This window comes from Ixodes scapularis, unplaced genomic scaffold, assembly GCF_016920785.2.
Source record: "Ixodes scapularis isolate PalLabHiFi unplaced genomic scaffold, ASM1692078v2 PGA_scaffold45__5_contigs__length_3442486, whole genome shotgun sequence".
Classification (NCBI taxonomy): Eukaryota; Metazoa; Arthropoda; class Arachnida; order Ixodida; family Ixodidae; genus Ixodes; species Ixodes scapularis.
In genome coordinates, this window is record NW_024609874.1 from 672,317 (window position 1) to 695,657 (window position 23,341).

At 47.5% G+C, this 23,341-nt stretch overlaps 1 protein-coding gene and 1 pseudogene across 1 annotated transcript; one reads left to right on the forward strand and one right to left on the reverse strand.

Moving 5' to 3' along the window:
* Positions 1–6,023: 6,023 nt before the first annotated feature.
* Positions 6,024–7,334, reverse strand: LOC121047580 (annotated as a pseudogene).
* A 12,432-nt stretch (positions 7,335–19,766) lies between these two features.
* LOC115313891 lies at positions 19,767–21,905 on the forward strand. Its single transcript, XM_040215728.3, has one exon. It carries the CDS (start codon positions 19,875–19,877, stop codon positions 21,903–21,905), a length of 2,031 nt encoding a protein of 676 aa, XP_040071662.3. The 5' UTR covers positions 19,767–19,874.
* The last annotated feature ends 1,436 nt before the right edge of the window (positions 21,906–23,341 follow it).

The following is a 23,341-nucleotide window of genomic DNA, read 5'->3' on the forward strand; positions in this document are numbered from 1 at the left end:
GAAAAGGAAAAGTTCTTTTAATCTGTTTCGACCTTTCCAGCGGCAGTCTCGAACGAAGCGAGCGGGGAAAAAATGCCGAGTCACTGAGCTGTGGACGCATGCGCAGCGTCCGATGCACCGCACAGCAGATCAACAACGCATGCTTCGAAGGCGTTCCACAGCCCAGCAGACAAAGATGGCAGCGCGCAGAAGGCGATTTCTGCAACCCTCGGAAAAGGCGAAAGCAAGTGCCGGTTGGCGTGAATGCGTAGGGAGTCTCCGAATGAGCAAAAGAAATCTTCGGAATGTTCAAACTACGAGTGAGAGTGGAATCAAATACCTTTCCTTGCTTGTCGTCTAGGTGCGGATTCCTCTCGTTGCTTTTGTGTCCACCAGGAAAGTGCACACACAAACACAAAAGGCTCGTTGAGGTGGCAACATTCGTAACGAAGCACAATTTGAAGGAAAAGTACTTTTTCACACGACACAGGGAAATGCGCGAGTGTTTCAGGTTCGTAACGACGCACTTCACAAGTACAAAAAGTGCTTTTTCACCACGAGGCTCACACGTATATGCGCGGGTCTTTCAGGTAGCACTGAGGTCACTCTAGTGTTCTTGCGTAGTTTGGGATGAATTTCTAGAAAAGAAAAGTGGGGTAATAGAAAGAAAGGGTATAATAGATTTCTTTTTATTTTAGATTTGGTAGTTGACAATAAGGTAATTGAATTAGGAGTGATTATTAAGGAAACGTCGACGCAGAACGTCGACGCACGCACGGCACGACACGAGGAGAGACAGGTCTTTTCTCAAAACACGGCACTTTCAGACGAAGACACGTAGATCGACGACGCACCGAAGCGGCTTCTCCTCGGTGGTGAAGGAGACGCCGAAGAGAGCGATTACGGAGCGTACCAGGCTCACGGGAACAAAGCGCGAACGAACTGCATCGCTCGCAAAGCAGCGGCGGCAGCCTTTGTACTCACTCGCGCAAAATTCTTCGCAAGACGACCGCTAAACACTCGACAAAGCATGAGCCGGACGGGTACTTATACGGTCAGTCCTCAGCCACAACTGAAACTTCTCCGGGCGCGCACTTTTCGGAACAAAGGAAAGAGAATGAGTGAAAGAGGGAGAGAGACGGAAAGGAGCGAACGAGAAGAGGAGAAAGACAAAGCAAAAAACAACGGAGAATTAAGCGAGGGAATGAAACCCAAATGACCAATCAAGAGAGAACAATGGGCTGGTGCCATGGGCAACCAATACGAGCGCCCGCTCGAAGCGAGTGGTGTGTATTCGATACACCAGGCGACGCCACCGTCGCCCCTCCGGGGCTCTGCTCCGGGGTACTCCGGGGCACGGTGCTCCGGGGTCTCCAAGCGGGGCCGACCTACGGCTCAGTGTAGTGGGGTGAGGCCCTCGGCTACTTCCGTCCCGCCGCGTATACTTATGACGTTCGTCCGGTCCGGCGAACTGCTTCCGATTGCCGCGCTCTTAGCGGGTGTTGGCACTCGTTATTTTATTTTAAATAAATATGATTCATATATCTAATGAAGCGAAATAAAGGTGAAGTTGTTTCGAAGGTGTCAATGGCTTTGAAGCTTGTTATCGTAAACTTTCTCTTTCACTCTTTCAACGTGTCTGGGCGCGCTTTCTCTCTCTCCAAACCCGCGCCTCGACATGCGCTGGCCGCTGGCGCCGGGAAGTCGGTGGACCGTTAGGAAAAGCGCGAGGAACCCGAGCCGGAGAGCTGATTCGCTTCTGGGAGTGCGTCGCGGCGCGAGATTCGTGCCGCGTTCGTGCGCGCGCGGCTTTCTTTTTTTTTTTCGTGGGAACTCGTTGTTTTTGTAATGTGGTCAAGCATGGATTTTCGTCATCACCACACCACCTGATGTGCCAAGTGGGGAAAACAGCCGTGAGAAGGGGGGAGGATATTGTTTATTTTTTTTTGTTTATTTTAATGAAATAAATGCGACAGCGCCCAGTGTCATTTCTTGTTTTGAATAAATTAGCGTTATAGGTGCACCCGGGATAATAGAGAAGTTTTGTTTTATATATTGTATTTTGATCCAAATAACGTTATGCCCTCAAGCTTTCGCGTTCGGTCCCAACCACTAGCGTCACATTTTCACGGAGTATAAACTTTCTGCGATGCATAGTTGATTTACCCGGGCAGAATAGCACAGTTCTCTCTTCTCAGGGACTCCCGGTACATCTAGCTCAACAACAATGCGATAGCGTCGGTGCGAACAGGTTTTGCTTAGGTTGGACGGCTGTCTATGTCGCAGCCTCGGGCTTCTCTTTTTTACATTAGGAGGGGTGGCTGGCGCCGCCATATGTTGTTGTCGACTGGCCAAGCGCAATTTGAGAGAGCCTTTTCGATTGTCTCGGAAAATCAGGACCAAGACGAGACAGGACGAGAGAGATCAGTTTCCAAAGTCGGCTACCGTACACCAGATCGGAACACGTGGAGCAAAGCCTCGCGTTGCAGAGCCCAGGGATTCTGGGCTCAATCCCCACCCCTCCCCGCTTCGATCTGGACGAGTATCGTACCGGCGTGCGGTCGTGCTTCCGAGCTGCTTGGTGCATATTAAGAGGTTAGCGGCTGTACTGCACGGGGAAAGGTTCTCATCTACAGCTGAGGAACCAGACGCCCATTGGGATGACTAAATTCCTGCAGTATAAACATACACCCAACACAATTATCATGGGATTGAACGATGCTCACATTTTTTGAATTTTTTTGGCGGCTGCATTGCCTAGAAACAGAAGCTACGGCAAGTTTATTCAATACGAAGAAAACAAAACGTAAAAAAAACAGGAGACAGATATGTATAGTTCCGAGGTCTGCAGACGGTTGCAAGTACAGCTTCTGGACGCCTCCATCTTGCTGCTCGTGTAGGTAGATTGTCCGATAGTCAAGCATTACTGAACTCAGGGTACGCCTCAACAATGGTTGACTATCGGGTACGCCTTAGCAATGCTTTGTTTGCATACTGTCTACCGACATCAGCCGCAAGATGGCGGAGCCCAGAGGCCGTACTTGCAAATATCAATATAGGGTCGGTTGGGATGTCTTTTTTTTTTTTGGGGGGGGGGGGGGGGGGCTAAAATCTCCCCAGGCTACGCCACTGAATTCTCGCCGGCTTTCCTTTGTGCGATAAAGCAAGAACAGACTAGGCAACGGCCGCGCAAGTGAGGTTTGCTCGCTCTTTGTGCTTGTTAGTCTCACCAGCAATCAGCTGTATCGCTGGCGATCGCTTAGCGTGTCCCGCCGATATTGATTTTGAGGACAGTGACCAACGCGAACTTCTTTTTCGCTATTTGTTATATGGTCACCGTGTGTATCCGACAGGCTGTAGCAAGTCAACAACCAAGTGTATTCGGTAAGCAATTAGTAATATAGGCCGACACTGCCAGTACAGATACTAGGCACGTGGCTCATGTTAATCTCTTAGGAAAGATGACAATGCGGTTTACATTCAACGTAGACGTGACTTGCACGATACATTTCCCTCTGTCTACGAATGCGATTAAGAGTTCCAATTATAAATACGCTGAACTTGTGCCAAGTTGTGATCGTACTGCAGCCGCTCTGGGTTTCGGGTTTGCCGTGTGGATCGCCTCGGAGCCGCAGGTGTCAGACGCTTGTCAGCCGGCGGCGTTGGTGGGTTTGTGGCAGGAGAGTGATGGTGCCGCAGCTACTGCCTCGGAAGGACTGTCACTATCCGAGTTATCGATTTCGGCAGCCTCTTCACTAAAGGGCTCGCCTGTTGCAAAAAGATGTCGTCGGTTGCGTCGAAGAACCCGGTTGCCCTCGGTAACAACCCGATACGATCTTGGTGCCTCTGAACACAAAACAGGAGCTCTCTGCAGGCCCCACACTTTGTTTCTCAACCTCACGACCTCCCCTTTCTTGAGTTCGGTCAGGCTCCTTCCTCGCGTGGCCAGTTGCTCGTGCTCAAAAACACACCTGCGTAATTGTTGGTTGAAGTCAGGAAGTCGGCCGCGAAACCTTCTGCCTTGTAGCAGCTCTCCCAGCGATCGACCCTCTTCTAGTGGTGTGGACCGGTAGCTAAGCAGTCCAAGCCAGAAGACCTCGTGGGCCTCTTCAGTCTTCTTCAGGATTCGCTTGACAATCTGTACCCCTTTTACGGCGAGTCCGTTTGATTGGGGAAACTGTGGGCTCGACGTCACATGTTTGAAATCGTATCTGGAAGCAAAAACGGCAAAGTCATGAGATGAAAACTGCGGACCGTTGTCGGGCTGCACACTTCCATTGGGATTCTGTATCTTGAGAAGATAGCGCTCAACTTTGAAATAACGGCGCGTGCCGCGGTGTCCCCTAGTTTTTCCACCTCCGGAAACTTAGAAAGCGCAACCAATACACACAGGTACGAGCTCCCCCATGCTGAAAGAGGTCAATCCCAACTCTGTACCATCGGTGATCTGGCGTTGACCTTACTATAAGAGGCTCGCTCGGTTGTCAGTACGCATACTTTCGGCACACGGCGCAGCCTTGCAGCAAAGTTTCAATGTCCGAGTTAAGCCCAGGCCAGAACACCGAGCGTCGGGCTCTTGCTTTACACTTGTTAAGGCCCAAATGCCCTTCATGGATTCGTTTAAGAATTTCCGGCCTCATGGATTTTGGGATCACCACTCTGCTCCCCTTCAATACAGTTCCTTGAACAAGTGATAGCACAGAAACTAGTGGTTTAAGTTGGCTTTCCACATCACCGCTGCCGTTCATGTAGCGTATGACTGACTGCAAGTCCGGGTCTTTTGCGGTCGCTTCAGCCAGGCGATTCAAGGTTTTTTCGCTTAACAAGCCCGCGACCACGATCAGGGCGTGAACTTCCACATCTTCAGTCGAGCCGGCGGTATCCCCGGTCTTCACTGGTGATGACCTTGACAGCATGTCGGTGAGGAGCAGCAGATTTACTGGTAAGAATTGAAGGGCGTAATCGTACATAAGTAAACGCAGGAAAAAACGCTGAAGTCGCGGAGACATGTCACCGATTCCTTTCGAAGCAATCGCTATCAGTGGCCGGTGGTCTGTTTCGATTAGTAGGTTACGATCATACACAAAGTCGTGAAATTTCTCGCAGCCAAAAGTGATACCCATCGCTTCCTTTTGAATCTGCGAATATCTTTGTTCTGGGCCTGTCATAACCCGTGATCCGTAAACTACAGGCCGCCAGCTGTCGCCGTGACGCTGCATTAGTGCGGCTCCCAGCCCATTTCTTGACGCCTCAAAAGAGATTTTTGTTTCTCGGGCTGAATCAAAGATAGCCAGCAAAGGAGCACTAGTAAGCATTACGCAGACTTCCTTCCATTCCTTGGCGTGGTTGTCCGTCCAATCGAAGACTGTGTCTTTTTGAATGAGACCACGCAAAAGTTTTGTTCTTGCCGCTAAATTCGGTAAGTATTTTCCAAAGTAATTGGCTACTCCAAGCATTCTATGCACGGCACCCTTGTCCCTGGGGCACGACATTTCGCCTAGCGACGTGACTAACGCGGAGCTTGGCCTTATCCCTTCCTGGCTTATGACGTCACCCAAGTAGTCGATCTCCGTTAGCCCAAACTTGCACTTGTCGGCAGTGAAGGTCAAGCCAGCCCGCCTGGCCAACTGTAATGCGTTTCGGAGGCGCGCATCGTGCTCCTCTTGCGTTGCTCCCCAGATCAAAATATCGTCAATGTACACACGTACTCCCGGGGCCGAGTCAAAGATCTCGCTTACAGTTCTCTGAAAAACCTCAGGTGCCGATGCTATCCCGAAGGGAAGCCTTAAAAACCGGTAACGCCCGAAAGGCGTGCCGAACGTGCAAATGGTCGAAGTGGCCTCATCTAAGGGAATTTGTTGGAGTCCAGAGTTCGCGTCGAGACGGGAAAAGTGTCTGGCCCCCGCTAGTTCGGCCTCAATGTCCTCGCGCTTAGCCATCGGGCAGTGTTCGCGCTTTAGACAATCGTTAATACGTCTGGGGTCAATGCGAACGCGGAGTTTGCCGTCCTTTTTTCGTACGAGGACGAGGGGACTCACCCAGTCCGTTGGCTTGTTGGCCTTTTGTATGATGCCTCCCCGTTCCATGCGCTCCAGCTCTTCGCGAAGGGGCTATCGGAGTGCCAGGGCCACTCGCCGTGCCGGCTGGACCACCGGTGGCGCGTCCTCTCGCAGGACCATCTGGTACTGTCGTGTCACGCAGCCTGTGCCTTCGAACAATGAGTGAAATTACTGTACATTTCTGTCGGTGCCACTGCTGTTCACAGAATCCACAGAGCGCGACACAAGTCCGTGCGCCTCGCTTGCTAGCAGTCCGAGTATTGCCTGGTTGCCTTTCTTGACAATGCAGAAGTCGATGTCTCCCGAGTGACTGTTCGCAAATACTCGTAGGCTCGCTACGCCGATGTGCTTGATGACGTCTCCGTTGTGTGCTCGAAGCACGGAGCAGCTTGGCTTCAAGCTTGCCTTGTCCATGCAACTTCGACAGACAGAGTTGGGCAGCAAGTTAGCTTGGGAGCCCCTGTCCACCTTCAAGAAGACTGTCTGGTCAGCCACCCTTGCGTTGATGATCCAATCTGCCTGGCTCCTGACGCTACAAATCTTCACGTCGAGAATCTCAAAGTTGTCGTGGTCATTGAGAATTTCTACGACACGGGGATCTCTCTTGCAGCACGCCGCAAAGTGATTAGTGCCTCTGCACATAAAACACGATTTTCCAAATGCCGGTCATCTCCCACGCTCATGCTGGCGGTTGCAGTTGCCACACTTGTACGGCTGCCTCTTTTTCACGGGCGCCACGAGCTTTTCCACCTGCGCAAACACCTCGCTCTGCAGAGCCGATACTTCCGCTGCTTTGCAGATCTGTTCGGCCCTGAGCAGCGTGAGGTCCTTTTCCTTGAGCATTTTCTCCCGGAACTTCGGATTATTTGTTCCGAACACAACCTGATCCCTGATAACCAAGTCGGTTAACTGCGTGAAGTTGCAGCAGCCTGCTTGTTTCCGCAAGTCACGCAAGAAATGTTTGAAGGGCTCTGCCTCCACTTGCATTCGTGTCCGGAACATGTACCTTTCATAGACCTCATTCTGCTGTTCGCGACAGTACTCCTCAAACTTGGTCGCCACCGTTCCGTAGTCATCCTGGACTTCATCCTCGGCGAAACGAAAATTTGTGAACATTTCCAAGACGTCGTCCCCAGCAGCACTCAGCAGCAGCGCGGTCTTGACGGCTTCAGACCTTGGTTCTTTTGGTAAAGCCGTTGCCTTCAGGAACAGCTCGAACATTTGTCGAAACGGCTCCCAGTTTTTTGCAACGTTCCCGGATAGAAGCAGCGGCTTCGGTGGCTTGAGTAGTTCCATTGGGTTGAAAACTACTGCGTTCCGCTCTTGCTTCGAGCTATCACCGACGTGGACGGCATCCCACTTCTGACACCATGTACCAGATAGGCTGTAGCCAGTCAACAACGACGTCTATTCGGTAAGCAGTTTGTAATATAGGCCGACGCGGCCAGTACAGGTACTAGGCGCGTGGCTCATGTTAACCTCTTGGGAAAGATGACAATGCGGTTTACATTCAACGTAGACTTGACTTGCACGATACAACTGTGGTAGGAATAGAGGCTCGAACACCCATTTGCTTCGACCGCGGTGCGCTACGTTGTGTCGTGCAGCACAGCGCCTCCCCGATGGCTCGCCGAAAGTTTTACAATAGCAACAGCACTATGCAGGCAGTCTAAACGAGGCGCTTGTGGTTGCAGTCGCACTCGAACGCAACTTTGTGAACGAGACTGAATGCGCCCGGCATGTGTCGCGTGTTGCTTCCGCACCTGGGCAGTTACCGTACTGATTGGTAGCCAAAAAACTCAGTCGGCTTCAATGTTAATGGGCTTGTCAAGTTCGTACACAGGTCATTTCGAACGACAGACCGTTTCCGACGGGTCTCTCCAGGAACGAGAAATGATCTACCTTTGCAGCGGGTCCCACGGAGTGGATCTTCGCCTCCCTCGCGAATTTCGGAGAGAACGTCCGATCAACCAGTGGAATTCACAATAAGCAACGCGTGTAGCGCGAGCGCCAAGTTGTACGGGACGCGGCACACCCGGATAACTACTTTAAAAAGACGTGTATCCCCCACAGAGAAGCATGAGAAACCAGCCCTGCAACAGTGTATTCCACTAGCCGCTTATCAAAGGCTCATCTGCTGGGGTTGCATGCAACCGAACGAAGAGAGAACATGAGACAGTTTTAGTATTGCGTTGCTGGATCTTACGTACGCAATACGCAATAGTATAGCGTACGCTAAAAATGACCTGCTCGGACCGAATTTAGTTGTGCGTTACGTTTTCGAGTGAACACCGCGCATGCATGATCTTAGTTAGTTTGCTAGAGCCGCAAAATTCCGCGTGCTTATAGCGCAACCATGCTCCTGGAAGAAATACTGAAAAAGAAAAAGTGTCCAATCATTTTATTTCAAATTAAACCAAGCCACAGCTGCCTCGTCAAGCGCGCTTTTCTGCGGGGTACAGAGGCTATGAGTTCGAGTGCGTAGCCACATTCGATCACGGAGCCTCCGTCAGTCGCCCCGTTGAAACGGCACCTTTCATCAATGCTATCGCGGAATGAAATTCATGACCCTGATGTCCAGTGCATAGCAAGAACTTGGGCGATTTCTTTTAGAGTCGTTCGTCCGTCGGCGATGAACTGTGGAAATAGGCTTAGCGTTGAGCAGATCGCAGCGTCGACGCACACTGCGAGCGGCGAACATTTCCGCTGTGCACTCCTTCAGTTGCAGGGCGATCTGATTCGCCCACGGTAGGTCCCAGAAAGAATCACCGAGATGAACACCACGCAATTTCACGTAACACAGAACTTCCAAAACACCACGTCGCCCTTGCTGCGCCAGTCGAGGCAACCGCCATCTTGAAACTGGCGCTCTCGTTGGGTCCGAGATCTCTCGAGAGCGTCCCGCAAGGCCCGCTAGCCAGCAACGCAAAATCCCCAGCGTTGCGTGCGTACGCAATACGCTAGCCCTTCTATTGCGTTCTGCACATGCGCACTCGCGACCCGCAATTTCCTTGCGTACGCAAAGCAATAGCGTACGGTCCACTAAAACTGTCTATTATCTAGTGGCTGCGACGCGTGCAGGACACCACCTATTGTACAGGGTGTCACAAAAAAAATTACACGGTCTTCTTTACCGCAAAAATAAACTAGGCATCGCCGAACGCTCATTATTCGTCCAAAAGTAGAGCTAGAGGTCACAACCAGATTCCAAAGTTTCAGCCCGATCCGATAACTTAATCAAAAGTTATGGCTGATTTTCTAAAAATTTCAATGGGAAAATGGCGGCCAACAGAGTTTTCGAACAGATGGGGCTCTATGGCACCAGAAACCGAAAACAGGTGAAAATGGGCTGCATTTTTCCATTGAAATTTCCGGAAAATCACTTATAACTTTTGATTAAGTTATCGGATCGGGCTGAAACTTTGGCATCTCGTTGTGGGCTCGAGCTCTACTTTTGGGCGGAGAATGAGCGTTCGGCGATGATTAGTTTATTTCTGCGGTAAAAAAGACCGTGTAAATTTTCTTTTATGACACCTTGTATATGCCTCACACCTTGATCAAGACGTAAGGAGCGTTCGACGACACGTAGCTTATTTTACATTTCGACAAACCCGGTTGTAATTTCACCCAAATACCTAGTATGTAATCTCGTGTCTCGTGGATTGGATGCATCGGTGCGTCAGGCTGGCGCTCGAGCCGGCGTTGATTTCTGCGGTAATTAGGAAATATGCAACTTGTATTTGGAAGCAAAAAAAATGGGCAGGAGTCACCCCAATTACCACGGTGCCCGTGGACAACTTATTCTGGCATTGTCGTGGAAAGAAGTGCGCGTGAACAGCTCTAATCGAGGTTCACGGGCGTGTCTTGCAAAGCTACAAAATCAATCAATTTTTTTCGTTCGGTCGTTTGGTGAGGCGCGCTACTTTTTTTAGTTGGCCGTCGCACTGCACATTTAGTATTAACCGAACGGTATCTTAATGCTTACAATTTCGGTATACTTCCATACAGCTAAAACAAAGTAATTTTCAGCGTTAAATGTCGCTTCTTCTTTCACTATGAAGCTTTAATTAAACACAAAATAATAACAAAAAAGCTCCCAGTCACGAGCAAGCTCGCATTTCGAACGCATTAGCCTCCAGGATTATCTCTCTGGCTGGTGCACTTGGCAGAGGTGAGCTCATTTAACTTTGCATTTTCAAACCTTGCTATTCCATACCGATTCGCTTTTTCAAAGCAGGAGAGTTGTGTTTTAGTGGTACCTAGGAGCTGGGTATTCAGGGGCGTCTAGCACCTGGCGTGTAAAAGAGAACCGCGTTATTTGGCCAGCGTAAATGGACCACACATCGGAGGAAGCTGAAACCTCGTGAAATTGTGGAGTTAGCAGCCGGCAGAGAAAGCGAGAGTTTAAGAACGTGCTGTTAACTGGGCCAAAGCTAAAAGGAGAGAAAAGATTTCTTTTTGAGCCGACGTCTACCTAAGCACGATATTGTCAAAGAAATAAATAACTTTGCAGGCATCTATAGGGTGTACTTTACTGGAGGAACCAGTAAGTAAGAAAGCAATATTCCTTTCCTTGCCGCCAAGATTTTTGTCGCCGAAAGCAAAATGCGAAACAAGCGAAATGTTAGCTGTGTTTCAGGTGAGCATTCCGCTTGCCTTCGAGGAATAAATCACGCAGTGTACCCTGCTTCTGGAGGACTAATGGCTGATCTTGTTCGTGCACGCCTCTCGGTTAGTTCCGAACAAGTGAAGATAATCCCCAGCTTTTGCGCACGGTGCCTAGCTCGAACCAGATGGCCTCCTTGGGGATCAAATGGTAGTTCGTTGGACGAAATTCTGCCTTTCGTCATTTGAGACCATCTTCTTTTTTGGAGTGTGGAGCGAACTGGTGAACTCAAAACATGTAGGTGCGCACTTATGCAGTATGCATTCGACCAGTTGAGATACCACTGTTAAATGCACACATGTTACCTTTCTAATGTTTACAATATAGTGCTTCATGATCAGTAATATGAATGCACTTTAATTATAACTATTTTTTTATTTTGTTGCTCGTAGTCAGCACGACGGGTTCGTTTAATGTGATCTCCTTTTTTTTGTAGCTCTACACTATATCTTGAAAGAAGTACGACTCGGAGGATGACGCTTTTTCTATAACTCGATTTTGGGCTCTCTTTCCAGGTCGTCAAGAAGAAATGTTGTTTACGGTAATGTTCATTTTCGCTTCGCTGAAGCAAGTTACACCAGCGAGTGTTGACGGAAGCGACGGCGGTTACAACGTCGTTGTGGCTCTTCACAATTCTGTACCGCCCTCTGATCTGATCATCCAGAATACCAAGGTACTGCAGTAACACCTTGGGTTAAGATTCTAGATGCGTAGTTGATTGGTTGCCATATGGCCACTTTAGACCTCATTAAACCAACGAAATGCCATAAATAGGCTTCAATGCTGATTTTTTGGTTACTATGTTGCCTATTTGGCTCATGTCTGGAGCTTTATAAACAGCTCTAAACGACTTCATTTTCGCGAAAACATTATCTCCTCAAATTTCGCGCATCGCCTACAATTCGAGAAAAATAGTTCCAGCGAACAGGTCCGGTAAATTGTAAACGCATTTGATCTATCTTGAGATCCAACCGGGTCGCAAAATCTAGAACCCGCGAGATATACTAAAACCTCAGCTTCGACATAAATCGCCAAATATTGAGCCCGCGAAAAATACGTCGCTTACAGTATTTGGCAAAGCAGAAATGTCATAGAAAAGCCAACCATAAGTTGTTTGACACTAACTAATGCTGAGGCAACATTACAGAGGAAGAAGAACGGGGCAACACTAAGTGGTAACTCGTAACTTGGGATTTTACTCTAAAGAAGGAAGGACAGAAAGAAGAAAACACCGCATTACACACCTTCGCACGTGCATTCCCCACTCTGCGCCTGACAGCAGATCATATTTGCGCGTCCAAGAGCCTCACCGTAAACTTAATCATAACTATTTTTATGTATCGACTACATCACTGATGCTTCACTAATGCTGTCTTTTTGTTATGTAGATCTAGCACGCTTCTAGCACCTCCGCTTTCCATTTGTTCTTGCGCCTTTCCAAGATAGTTGTGTTCCTTAAGCGCGGTTGGCATAAAGGCAAAAGGTAACTGTATCTTGTATGCGCTATGTTGCCTCAGTGTGTTCAGTCATTACCAATTAGCCCAGCTATCAGCCTTATTAATAATTAATCTATTCGTCCAAAAGCATATTATGCCTTAGTTGGAACACAAGGATCGCCAAACGTAGAGCAACGGAAGCGTTCTTTTGGCGTGCTGCCTGGGAAACGTCTACTAACATCGAGTATCTGACCCCGTTTTCAGTTCGTTTAGTTACGTAATTCACCTTCAAGATAAACTTACGTCAACGGCAGTAATTACAGACTAACTTTTTTATAAATTTCGTTAATATGGGAGCTTGGGCGATTTGGTGATTTACGTTGAGGTTACAGCGCACAAGACACTGACAAAACGAAACACACACTAAGAGATAAACATAAGTGCTGACTTGCAACTCCTTTGTATTCTCCTTCAATTTTTTCGTCGCGAAACTGATTTAAATATCAGATGATTATGAGTGAAAGCAAGAAAAAAATCAAATATTCTGATACGGGATTGCTATCATCGTGCTAAGTATTCTAATTCTTCTTTCAGATGGCGTTATGAATGGGCTACTGACACAATTATCTTCTAAGCGAGTGATCATCGCTGCATTCAATTATTTCTCTTGAGAGCGGGTTCTTACTCCTAGCTATGCTGGTACTTTTCCCGAGATATGCTGAGCATCGGCAACCCCTGCATTGGATGCCGAGAGGTCCAGAAATAACTTTGTGGGTGTTACAATGGTGTCCCTTAATAGATCATTCAAACACCCGCCAGTTTGTCCGATACATTTCTTACCACACGATAGTGGAGTAGAATAAATCACTCCTTCATAGCAAGGAACAAAGCATGTTTGGTGTTTTATGTATGTAAAAGTATGAAACGGAGTATAGATTATACTCCGTTTCATACTTAACGTGCTACGCTGTCAAAGCTACTGGCGCGAGCGCGTGGCTTCTTCTATGGTCTTGTTTGCGCGAGAACGCGTGCAAATGATTAACGAGATCAAGCCCCACGCTCGCGCCAGTAGCTTTGACAGCGTTGCACGCTAAGTATGAAACAGACTATAGAAGTAATCGACGATTTGTTCTTAAGAATCAATTTTATTTCTTTCCAAATAATTTGTGACCCAAATGGCTCGGAGTGTGATTGCAACGAGGCTTCCTTGCGCTTATTGGATATTTATATATTTACCTTTTTAAAACAGTCTACAATAACGTACTGACGCCCAATGTCGTTTGTTACTTTTGTCCGTAGTGGTTCTTGTTACACCACGCCTTGATCATGCGAATATAAAAATGATCCTTGTTTTTTCTCGGTCTGCTTATCTTCATAAACTCCTCCTAAAGGTGCTCTTCAGGCAAGGCTCCCAACTACTACACCAGGCGACGTACGGGAAGTTCTTCTTCAAGCGCGTGACCATCGTCCTTCCCTCCTCTTGGCCCCAGACGGGTGAGAGACAGGTGACAGGGGACAGCCTCTTCCCCAAAGCTGACGTTCGCGTTGGCGGCGCCCCTAGCGGTGGGAGCGGGAGTCGCCCTTTCACCCGCCACCAGAGAGGATGTGGAGAGAGGGGAGAATATATCCAGGTGCCGACGGAATTTCTGGTCAGCATGAATCTTTCTTCGCTGGCAGAATGTGGGAGTCCAGGTAAGCACGGCATTAGTGATTATTTTCAACACGAACATTGTTTAAGCATTACAAACATGATGATCATGTACCAAGCGGGGACAAAAAGACAACTTCAATATATCAAACAACAAGAACGCGGAATGAAAGTGCGCGTGGCTTCAAGAAATTTAATCTATGAAGGAAACCTAAAGTTTGGCGCTTTGATTGCCAAGCATACGTAAACTGCACCAAGCGTATGAGTTTTTTGTTCAGTCACTTTTTTTTTATTAATGTTGCATTATTACAGTATGCTTTGTTTAATCTTAAGAGTGATCGCGGCAGTAGCTACAAGAGCAAGCTCACGGCTTTCAGCGTCCCTGTGAAGCAGGCGCGCTGGAGCAGTGCAAGCGTCGTTCAGAGCCCGGTGCTCGCGCTTGTAGCATCGACTGCGTCTGGAGTTGAGCCGAAAGGGAGTATATACACACGCCTTGTAGAATGCCTAAACGCATACGTAAAACTTGCGTTTGAGTGCATGCAATGGACATTTTAAAGCAACGGGCGCCGCCTGGAGAGTTGTTTGCGAACTACAAATGAAAGGCAGCCCCACTTGCCTTCGCCCGTCAGAACATATTGACATCGTGCCGTTCTGGCGGTTTTCAGAGCTTCTTTTACGCCATGCTATCAATACTAAACAAGTGAGGCGTCACAATAGAGAAAATACGCGTCTATTTTGACACATACTGACAATGTTGTAACAGCTTGGTCTGCTGGGCAAGTTGGTAGTGGACATTCATATTAAAAATAGCGCAAAAGAGACTGGACAAAATTTTGTCCCGTCTTTTTTGCGCTACTTTTAATATAAGTGACAATGTTTATCGTGCGGGACAGTGCCCTGCGAAAATGGCAGCAGCGGAAGGGTAGGCCTAAGGGGAAAGTGGACGCATTCACAGAAGCTTACTGGCAAAAGGTCCATTAGCGTGAGTCATACGAAGCAGGGATGTCCTCGTTAAGAAATGGGCCAACTGGCACCGTGGCCCTGGCGAGCCGGAGAAAGTTTACGGCAAAGCAAGGGAGACTACACTCCTCGCCACGACACGGTCCGGCAAGCTACGGCGTCCCGCCCCATCACATGTTTCATGACGAAACAATGGATGCTACCAATCACGTTCGCGATTGGGGTGGAGAGGAGGTTAAGGCTAGTTTGCATGCAGTCGGGCGTCGCGGCGTCGCCCGACTCCCTGATGCAGCGAAACGCACCAAGCAATTGGACAGAGACATGAGCATATTTTGAGGTGGAATCAGTCATATCGCTCCGACCAGCATGGCTCGCCACGGCTGGCTGTCATGCTCAAACGGAAACGTGGAAATGTGAGTCCAGCTTTGTTTACGGAGCGGTCATGAGTCGTTCACGAACAACACCGCCAGTTTGCATACCCTTTAACTCGACGTCATGCGGTGCTGTATTGCTCAGCTGCGCGCGAACGATCCCTTACGCATCTGTGTGTACGGGCTTTTTGTTAAAGCGAACTGAACTATTGTACGTCACGTCGCGTCTAGGATGCAGCGGGTGCACTTCTGGTCTGGGGTGTTGGCGCAAGATGCCATGCGGGCAGGGCTTTGCTCTGTTGTTTTGGAAGAAGCCAAACTAACACTTAATAAACTTCTCGATAAAGCGCCACAACTGGGGCTGAATAAAAAGAGCAGTAAGGGGGGTCAAGGTCTATTTATGTATTTTCGGTTCACCCGACTTGTCTGAGAAAGAAGATAGGTGCAGTAATAAGGAGAAGAAAAGAAAGACTCCACCGGATCAGGTTGCTCTTTATGGGAGGTAGTTTGGACTGAATTCGCGCGGACCTTTGGTTGTCAGATTTATTTCTTTTGTTCCAACATGAATGCGGAAAAATCGCGAGCTTGTCCGGACCATCTGGGCCGCGTTCAGTGCCCTTTTAGGTTCAAGCGGCCGTCTGCTCGTTCAAACGGCCGTCTCCTTGCTCGAGCAAACAGGGCCAGTATGTCCCACATTGACATGACAATTGCGACAAAAGGTAAATAATTTTAAAATAAGAAGATTTTTGGGGGTTTGTTGAGACTCGGTGTAGACTACAAAGAGAAGGGGAGGTTGATTTTTGCAAAATCCTTACAAATATATGTATACACTTTCTACCAAGAGCATATATTTAAGAGGATATATTCCTCTTGAGTATAGGATATATCTAAGAGGATATATTCAAAGAGGATATAGTTACTTCTCTATACACTGTGATAGCTTTTTTTGCCGATTTTTTGTAAACATTTTATCAGACTCATTGTATAGAGATTGCATAACAATTGTATAAATATTTTATTAAAGACCAATAAAGCTTCTTTCATCGTATCTATCCCCTTTCTATAGACAATTGGGCAGTTTCTTGCGACAAAATAAATTGATCCTGAACATTTATTCTAGGTTTGTCACAATAAATCCATGGAAGCATGCACTCGCTGCTTGCCTAGTGCGCATACAAAGAGGTCCCAAAGACACAGGCCACGGAGCAGTCATAAACTTGTATTTCAGTAGTGTTGACTGCTCCTCGGCCACATATACCCGAACTTCAAAAAGCAATATTTGAACGAGAACCACATCGGAAACTAAAAATATCACAAGTATATTGCCTTTTTTCGCCAATTATCTGCACAGTATGTGATCTCTGAGGGTTGATGAATCGTATCCCCTAATATAAAGTATTGGAAGGAGAGATAAATATTTGTCACAACTGAAAAAAAGCAGCCTCCTTAGGGGTTCAAGCTGGGTGTGATGTCGCTTCGCGGTGCTTCAGAGTATTCTTTCAAATCTAGGGTATAAATATTTAAGAGAAATATGATGTCAGTCTATTGAGACGTGTTGAGAAAAACACTAGTATTTCTAGCGTCTTCTCTATATACTTTGTTTAGACAAAAATTTATATAAAATATTTTAAATATTGCCTATACGACGTGACTCGATAGGAAAATGAAAGTGTCATTGAAATATGGGTAGAATTTTTATTGCAAGCCTGAAGCTTCTTGGAAGTGCAAGAGACATTCACCGGCTTGAAATGTCTGATTAGCATTATCTGATTCTGCTTGATACTTCCATTGATATAGAGCATCACAGCTGCCGTCCAAGCTTTTTTTGCCGCCCAAGCGACGTCGCGACTGAGAATAGCAAGCAGATTCTCATCACGTCAATTAGAACCAAAGTACGTTTTTGGGAGTTGGGGGTTATACATACTAAACACTGAAGCGCCAACGACAAGGACAATTGAAGGACGTAGACACAACAAGCTCTAAACTAATAACTGACGTTTGATCAAATGGTGGTGAAAAAAAAGATGTTGAGGGCTTTTAGATTTCAATGAATTTATAGACTTTTAATGTGGACGTATTTACAATATTAGTTCCTGAGCGTATCAGCCATTAACATGAATAATCTCACGAATATACTGATTAACACAAATCACAGGCTACGTTCAAAGTTTGCTGATAAAACCTAAAAATGTAGAGAATTCAAGGACAATATTTACGTGTAAAGGAGGAATGACATGGTAATTCAGGAACACCAACCAATCAATTTTAGCGTTGTCGTCGACAGTACTAATGATGCCGATATCATGCCAGCTTGGCCTTTCGATGTCATATCTTTCGCTTCATCAATTCTCTAGTTGTTTGGTCACTTTACAACTTGGTAACTTTTCTGTCAAGAAATATTGGGGTTCAACTACAGTCCATCAAATGCATTGCTAAATGGCCCAACGGTGATGATTAAAGGGGCATTGCATGCACTCCGAGTCTAACGTTTAAATACCCCCGGACTGTTCCACATAGACTTTCCCACAGGGTAACGGGATTTTGTATTTGATGCTCGAAATTCAACGAACTTCCGAGTCATTGTGACTTGACACTGGTCATGGAAGTCTTGCTGCTTTAATTTCGCGGCCACTCGCTTTGAGTTTTGGAGCACGCAGGGAACGTAGGGTATTACAAAGATAGGATAATTTTCTTGTTTCTTTTCTTTTATATGATTTCAACATATACTGGACGATCTTGGATATAACTGATATTGGGTACCCTAAAGCTCAAAGTCTTTGCACTAGGTTCTTGAAACTCTCTTCTGCTGCGTGTTCGCAAGAGGTTTTAGAGTTACACCCAAAGCAATTGCAATGATTTTTCTGTAAACGCGTTTGGTGCGCGCTGACTCATATTGAAGCAGACTTTTCTTCGGAGGCGGGGAATACATCCAGCCCATATTTTCGTTGTTGAGTGTTATTTTCAGATGAAGAAATTGTAGAGTCAGGTTTTTTGTTGATTCGCGTATGTGGTTGAATTCCTAAGCCTGTTCGACGAAAAAAACTTTAATGGTTTCTACCAGTTGTGATTCGCCCACTGGTCGTGCATTAGAGTACAAGACAATCATCTAAATATCTGAAGATAGCTGTAATTTGAACAATGGTAATATTTTCAGCAGTGGTTCTGTATATCTACAGAGGTGTAAATCACCCAGTAACAGAGCCGCACGATCCGATGCGTATAGCTTTATTTTCTACTGGGAATTGTGATTAAACTTGACCACTGTGAAGGCGACATACAATTTAGAGGTTCCAGGAAAGAATCCACTGGATTACCACAGTTGTTTTTAAGTCCGACGCTTTCATTCTCAGTACGTTCTCTCAACGCAGTAAATAATTCCTCGAGAGAGATTGAGTAAAATAAGCTTTCTACAACGAGAAACAAGCCGTAACGAACGGTTGAAATATAGTTTTCAGGTAGCCTAACACAAACTCCGAATTTTGGACGAGGAATGGGTCATCCAGTCGTAGAGTTCACGGGTGTCATTGGAGATACACTGACATGGCTCTTTGCTTCGAGCCTTTTTCCTTCACAACCCCACGAAATGGAAGCTTTCCTTGTGTGTCTTGACACTGAAAATGTCACAATTCACGAAGACCTAATGGGAAGCGATCATTTCCCTATAGTGATCAAGATAAAAATCCGCCGCACTCTGGGATGCGCGGTAGGTGCACGCACAGCCGCGAGACCATCGTTTTTGACGCACTGGGACAAATACCGAAAGCTGCTGGAGGAGACATCTCCCAGCGGCGATATCGCACACCTAACTGGTCAAATATTAGACGCCCAGCACTAGCCACCCGTCGAATACAAGTCCCCTATGATCATCCGGACCCAGACAAACGCCTTCTAACGCTCTGGAATCGCAGGTTGCGCCTATTGGCCAAGTACCGCAAATCTGGGCGCAGACGCTCTATCAAACGCAAGTTGAGGATCACGCAACAGACAATAGAGGACTACACCACCGCCCTTGCATCTGAGAGATGGATGACCCTCTGTGAAGGCTTTAACGGGAATACGTCTACACCCCGAGTTTGGAGTATACTACGGTCCCTTCTTGGACAAACCAAGACCTACAATGGGGCCAGACGGGTGGCCCTTAAAGAAGCGATAACCCCACAGGAGCTAGCCGAACGTGCCGCTTCTGAATTCTTTCCCAGCACTTCTCAACCCATCGCTGCCACCTATGAAAGGGACGACCCCGTGGAGGACTTTGAATCCTACAATCAACCATTCACCCTTTTTGAGCTTAATCACGCTCTTAACACTGCCAACACACACAGTGCATCTGGGGCAGATCAAGTCACCACGACACAACTGAGAAACCTCCCAGATACCTACAAACAAGCTCTGTTGGAGGAAATCAACAGGATCTGGGAAGAAGGAAAGCTTCCACCCACATGGCGTTTCTCTCTGGTGAAACCTATTCCCAAACCGGGGAAACCGCCACATAACCTGGCCAACCTCCGACCTATATCACTGACATCCTGCCTATGTAAAACGATGGAGAGGATGGTCAATACGCGCCTTACATGGTACTTGGAAAATAATGGCATTCTCGCCCCAACGCAAATAGGGTTCAGAGCGGGGTTGTCCACACAGGACGCGCTTCTTCAACTTAAGGAGGCAGTCCTCGACCCGCACTCTACACAACCGAGAGCTGTCGTTGGGGTTGACATTAAAAAGGCATTTGACGGGGTCCCGCACAACACAATCATGTCCCAAACCAGAACTGCCGGCCTAAAAGGACGACTATATAACTTCATTGCCGCGTTTTTGGAAGGTCGCTGTTTTCAAGTACAGGTAGACCAAGCCACTAGTACCACGCGAGCCAACAAAGTAGGGGTACCGCAGGGGTCAGTTATCTCACCGACTCTCTTCAACTTGGCGATGCACACCCTCCCACACCGTCTTGATGCAGTGCCTGGACTAGGTCATACAATATATGCCGATGACATCACGCTTTGGGCAACAGACGGGTTCATCGGCCAGCAGGAAGAGATACTCCAAAATGCCCTAAACATTATCTACAGTTTTGCAACCGAAATTGGCCTCAGCACATCTCCAGAGAAGACTGAATACTTAGTCATACACGGCGGCCGTAGTACTCCCTCCAAGAGAGCCGAGAAGAACATGTACAACCTCTCTATCGGAGACCAACCCATCACCAGGAAATCTACCATTCGCATCTTGGGCATGTGCCTGGACGAAAATTGCACAGCCAACACATGGTTCCAGAAAACGACTGGATCAGTAAAAAAGATCCTACACGTCCTTCGACGAATCTCAACACGCACCCGTGGTGTCCGCGAACGCGAGATGAGGCAATTCGTGCAGGCATTTGTCGTCTCACGGCTCCTGTATGGTCTTCCCTATCATCCAGTCAATCGGACTCAGATGCTAGCTCTAGAAAGACTTATCAACGAGGCCCGAAGACTCGTTACTGGCCTTCCCAGGTACACACGCCTAGACGCGCTCAAGAGTTGCGGGGGCATTAATGATCTCAGCGAACTCGTATCCGCGCACTACAACATCCAGGAGGCACGGCTTCGCACAACACCAGCCGGCCGGTCTATCCTTGCAAAACTAGGCTACGCCGTGCACGATCTGCCCGAACTCCCACAACAGACCCCGCCGTGGGAACACATTGTCCTCACCGACGGGACTCCTCTACCTCAGCGAATACAGAGCACCGGCAGGCGCCTCCCTCTCAAGAGACGGCACTTAAAGTACATTCGCTCGCTTGACGATTGCACCCACGTGATCTACGTCGATGCATCCCTGCCAGCTGATCACAAATGCGCTGTCTACGCCACGGCGTGGTACAATTGTAATACAGAAGCACAGGCACGATACCTGCACACAACGGCTACGCCCCCGCTCAGCACCCAAGCGGAGCTTCAAGCCATCACGGACTATGCGCGCGACGCACTTCTTACGGCAAAGGAAGACGCACCAGTCACGCACATCATTTATACTGACTCGCAAGCGGCACACCACATATGCTCGGACACCAAATATACCGGACCTACCTTACACGAGCTCAAGGTGGCCGTCTCATCTCTGAGAGCGTCCGGCCATCAATTCATCATACGATGGGTCCCTGCCCACTGTGGCATACCCGGTAATGAGAAAGCCCACAGACTAGCGCGCGCACACCTCCTCTCTGCGCTGGTCAAGGGACCCTCCTCTTCCTCATCTCTAGGCAACCCCTCACAGGAAATTGCCAACCCTTGGCACGACTTGCGCTCTACCAAAGCCCAGCGAGCCACCTACCTCTCCATGGCCGCTAACCCGCTATCCATCCCTAAGATTCCCTCCCAACATTTCTCTCGTAGGGAAGCCGTCATGATTCGGCAAATTCAGACAGGGACCCTACTGACACCGCATCTCTTACAGCGGCTTCGCGGGAACGACGGGGCGGGATCTTCCACAGCCTCTGGCATCTGCAAGAACTGCAATTCTAAGGCAGACCTGGTCCATCTCATGTGGTCTTGTCCTTTGTATAATATTCCACGACAACAGGCTTTGGACTTCATCACAAACGCCCCAGTACCCGCATCCCTGAACGCCTGGGCATGTCCAGACACCACCATATCCCCCAAGCACGCTTTGGAGCTCTGGGAGGCACTACTCACCTTCATAAAAAACCCAACTGCGCCTCCAGTGGGGGACCGGCTCCTTTCGGCTACAGCCAAGAGGATACGGCCTCCCCCTCCCCCGTCGACGAAGTCCTTGAAGCCATGAAGTGTTGCCCTCCTCCTCCTCTCCTCTTCTTTGGCCCCCGCATCCTAATCCCTTATCCTCCTTCTAACTGACCTCCGCAGTGCGCTCCGCGCAATACAAGGTCAATAAACGTGTTTTCAATCAATCAATTACTGAAAATGACATTCAATTGGAGCCTATTGTCTGAAGATATATGTTTCCTCATTGTGTAAGATCAGACCTTTGTCACATTTGAAGTGCGCTAGTTTTTCCAAGCTTATATTTGTACACTCGTAATTTTTTAATTTGTTTTTACTACTATGGGTGCACTCCCATTTTACTCGAATATATATCTTCTAGAGCAACAATACTTTACCCTTTTCTTATAGTTACAATTAAGTTTAATATTTTTTGCCAGAGATAACCTGCAGTGTTGGATATATTTGTCTTGCAGAAGTTTGTTCCATTTTTATTAACACATTTCCGCGTTCTTCTACACTCCCTCCTCTCTAGGATTCTAGAGTTTTTGTTGCTAAGTCGTGAATCGTAAACACCACCTGTGCCTTTTGCATTTTAGGTATGATGCTAAGTTTGGGACCTTTTATAGCACCGCATACACTGTTTCATACTTAGCGTGCAACGCTGTCAAAGTTACTGCCACGAGCGTGAAGCTTGACCTCGCTGATCATTTGCACGCGTCCTCGCGCAAACAAAACCTAATAGAGGAAGCCACGTGATCGCGCCAGTAGCTTCGACAGCGTTGCACGCTAAGTATGAAACAGGGTGTAGTTATTTATAGACTGTAGACCTCTTCCTTTTACATGTAAATATCGTCCCTGAATTACCTTCATCATCGTATTCATATGTAAATTTTGAATGTGGCCTCCAATTTATGATAATCAGTATGTACGTGATGATAGCACTATATTGATGAACAACACGCTGAGAAAATTATGTTGTAGTTAATTCTACATTTCGATGTTTGCCTTAAAGTTTAGGATTATTTTAACATATGTTTTCCTTTTGATAAGCTTTTTATTAAACATGATTTGTGAGTTTAGCGCATATCCTGCCCACGTCTTTCACATTTCTTTGTTCTTGTCGCTTCCGTGCTTATTACGTCAATCAAGCTTTAGCGTCCATTCTGCGGAGTCCACGTGGAATAGACCGCCGAGCGTCACATTATTGGCGCGAAGTTTTGTGAAGTTCATGTCAAGTTCACTCAGGCGACTAACATACTCAAACATTAGGATGAATTCGTAGAAACAACAATTTCAACGCGAAAAACAGCACGGAGACTTACACCGACGCCAACATAGCCCGCTAATGGTTGCTTGATGGAGGACGGCGCGTCTCTTGCTTCCACATCATCGCGCATGCGCGCCGCCAGTGTCGTGTTTCCAGGGACGCTCCAGTTTATTTCTAAATATATAAGGTGTGTAGAGCAAATTGTAATGATGCGTCGATTATATTTCTTT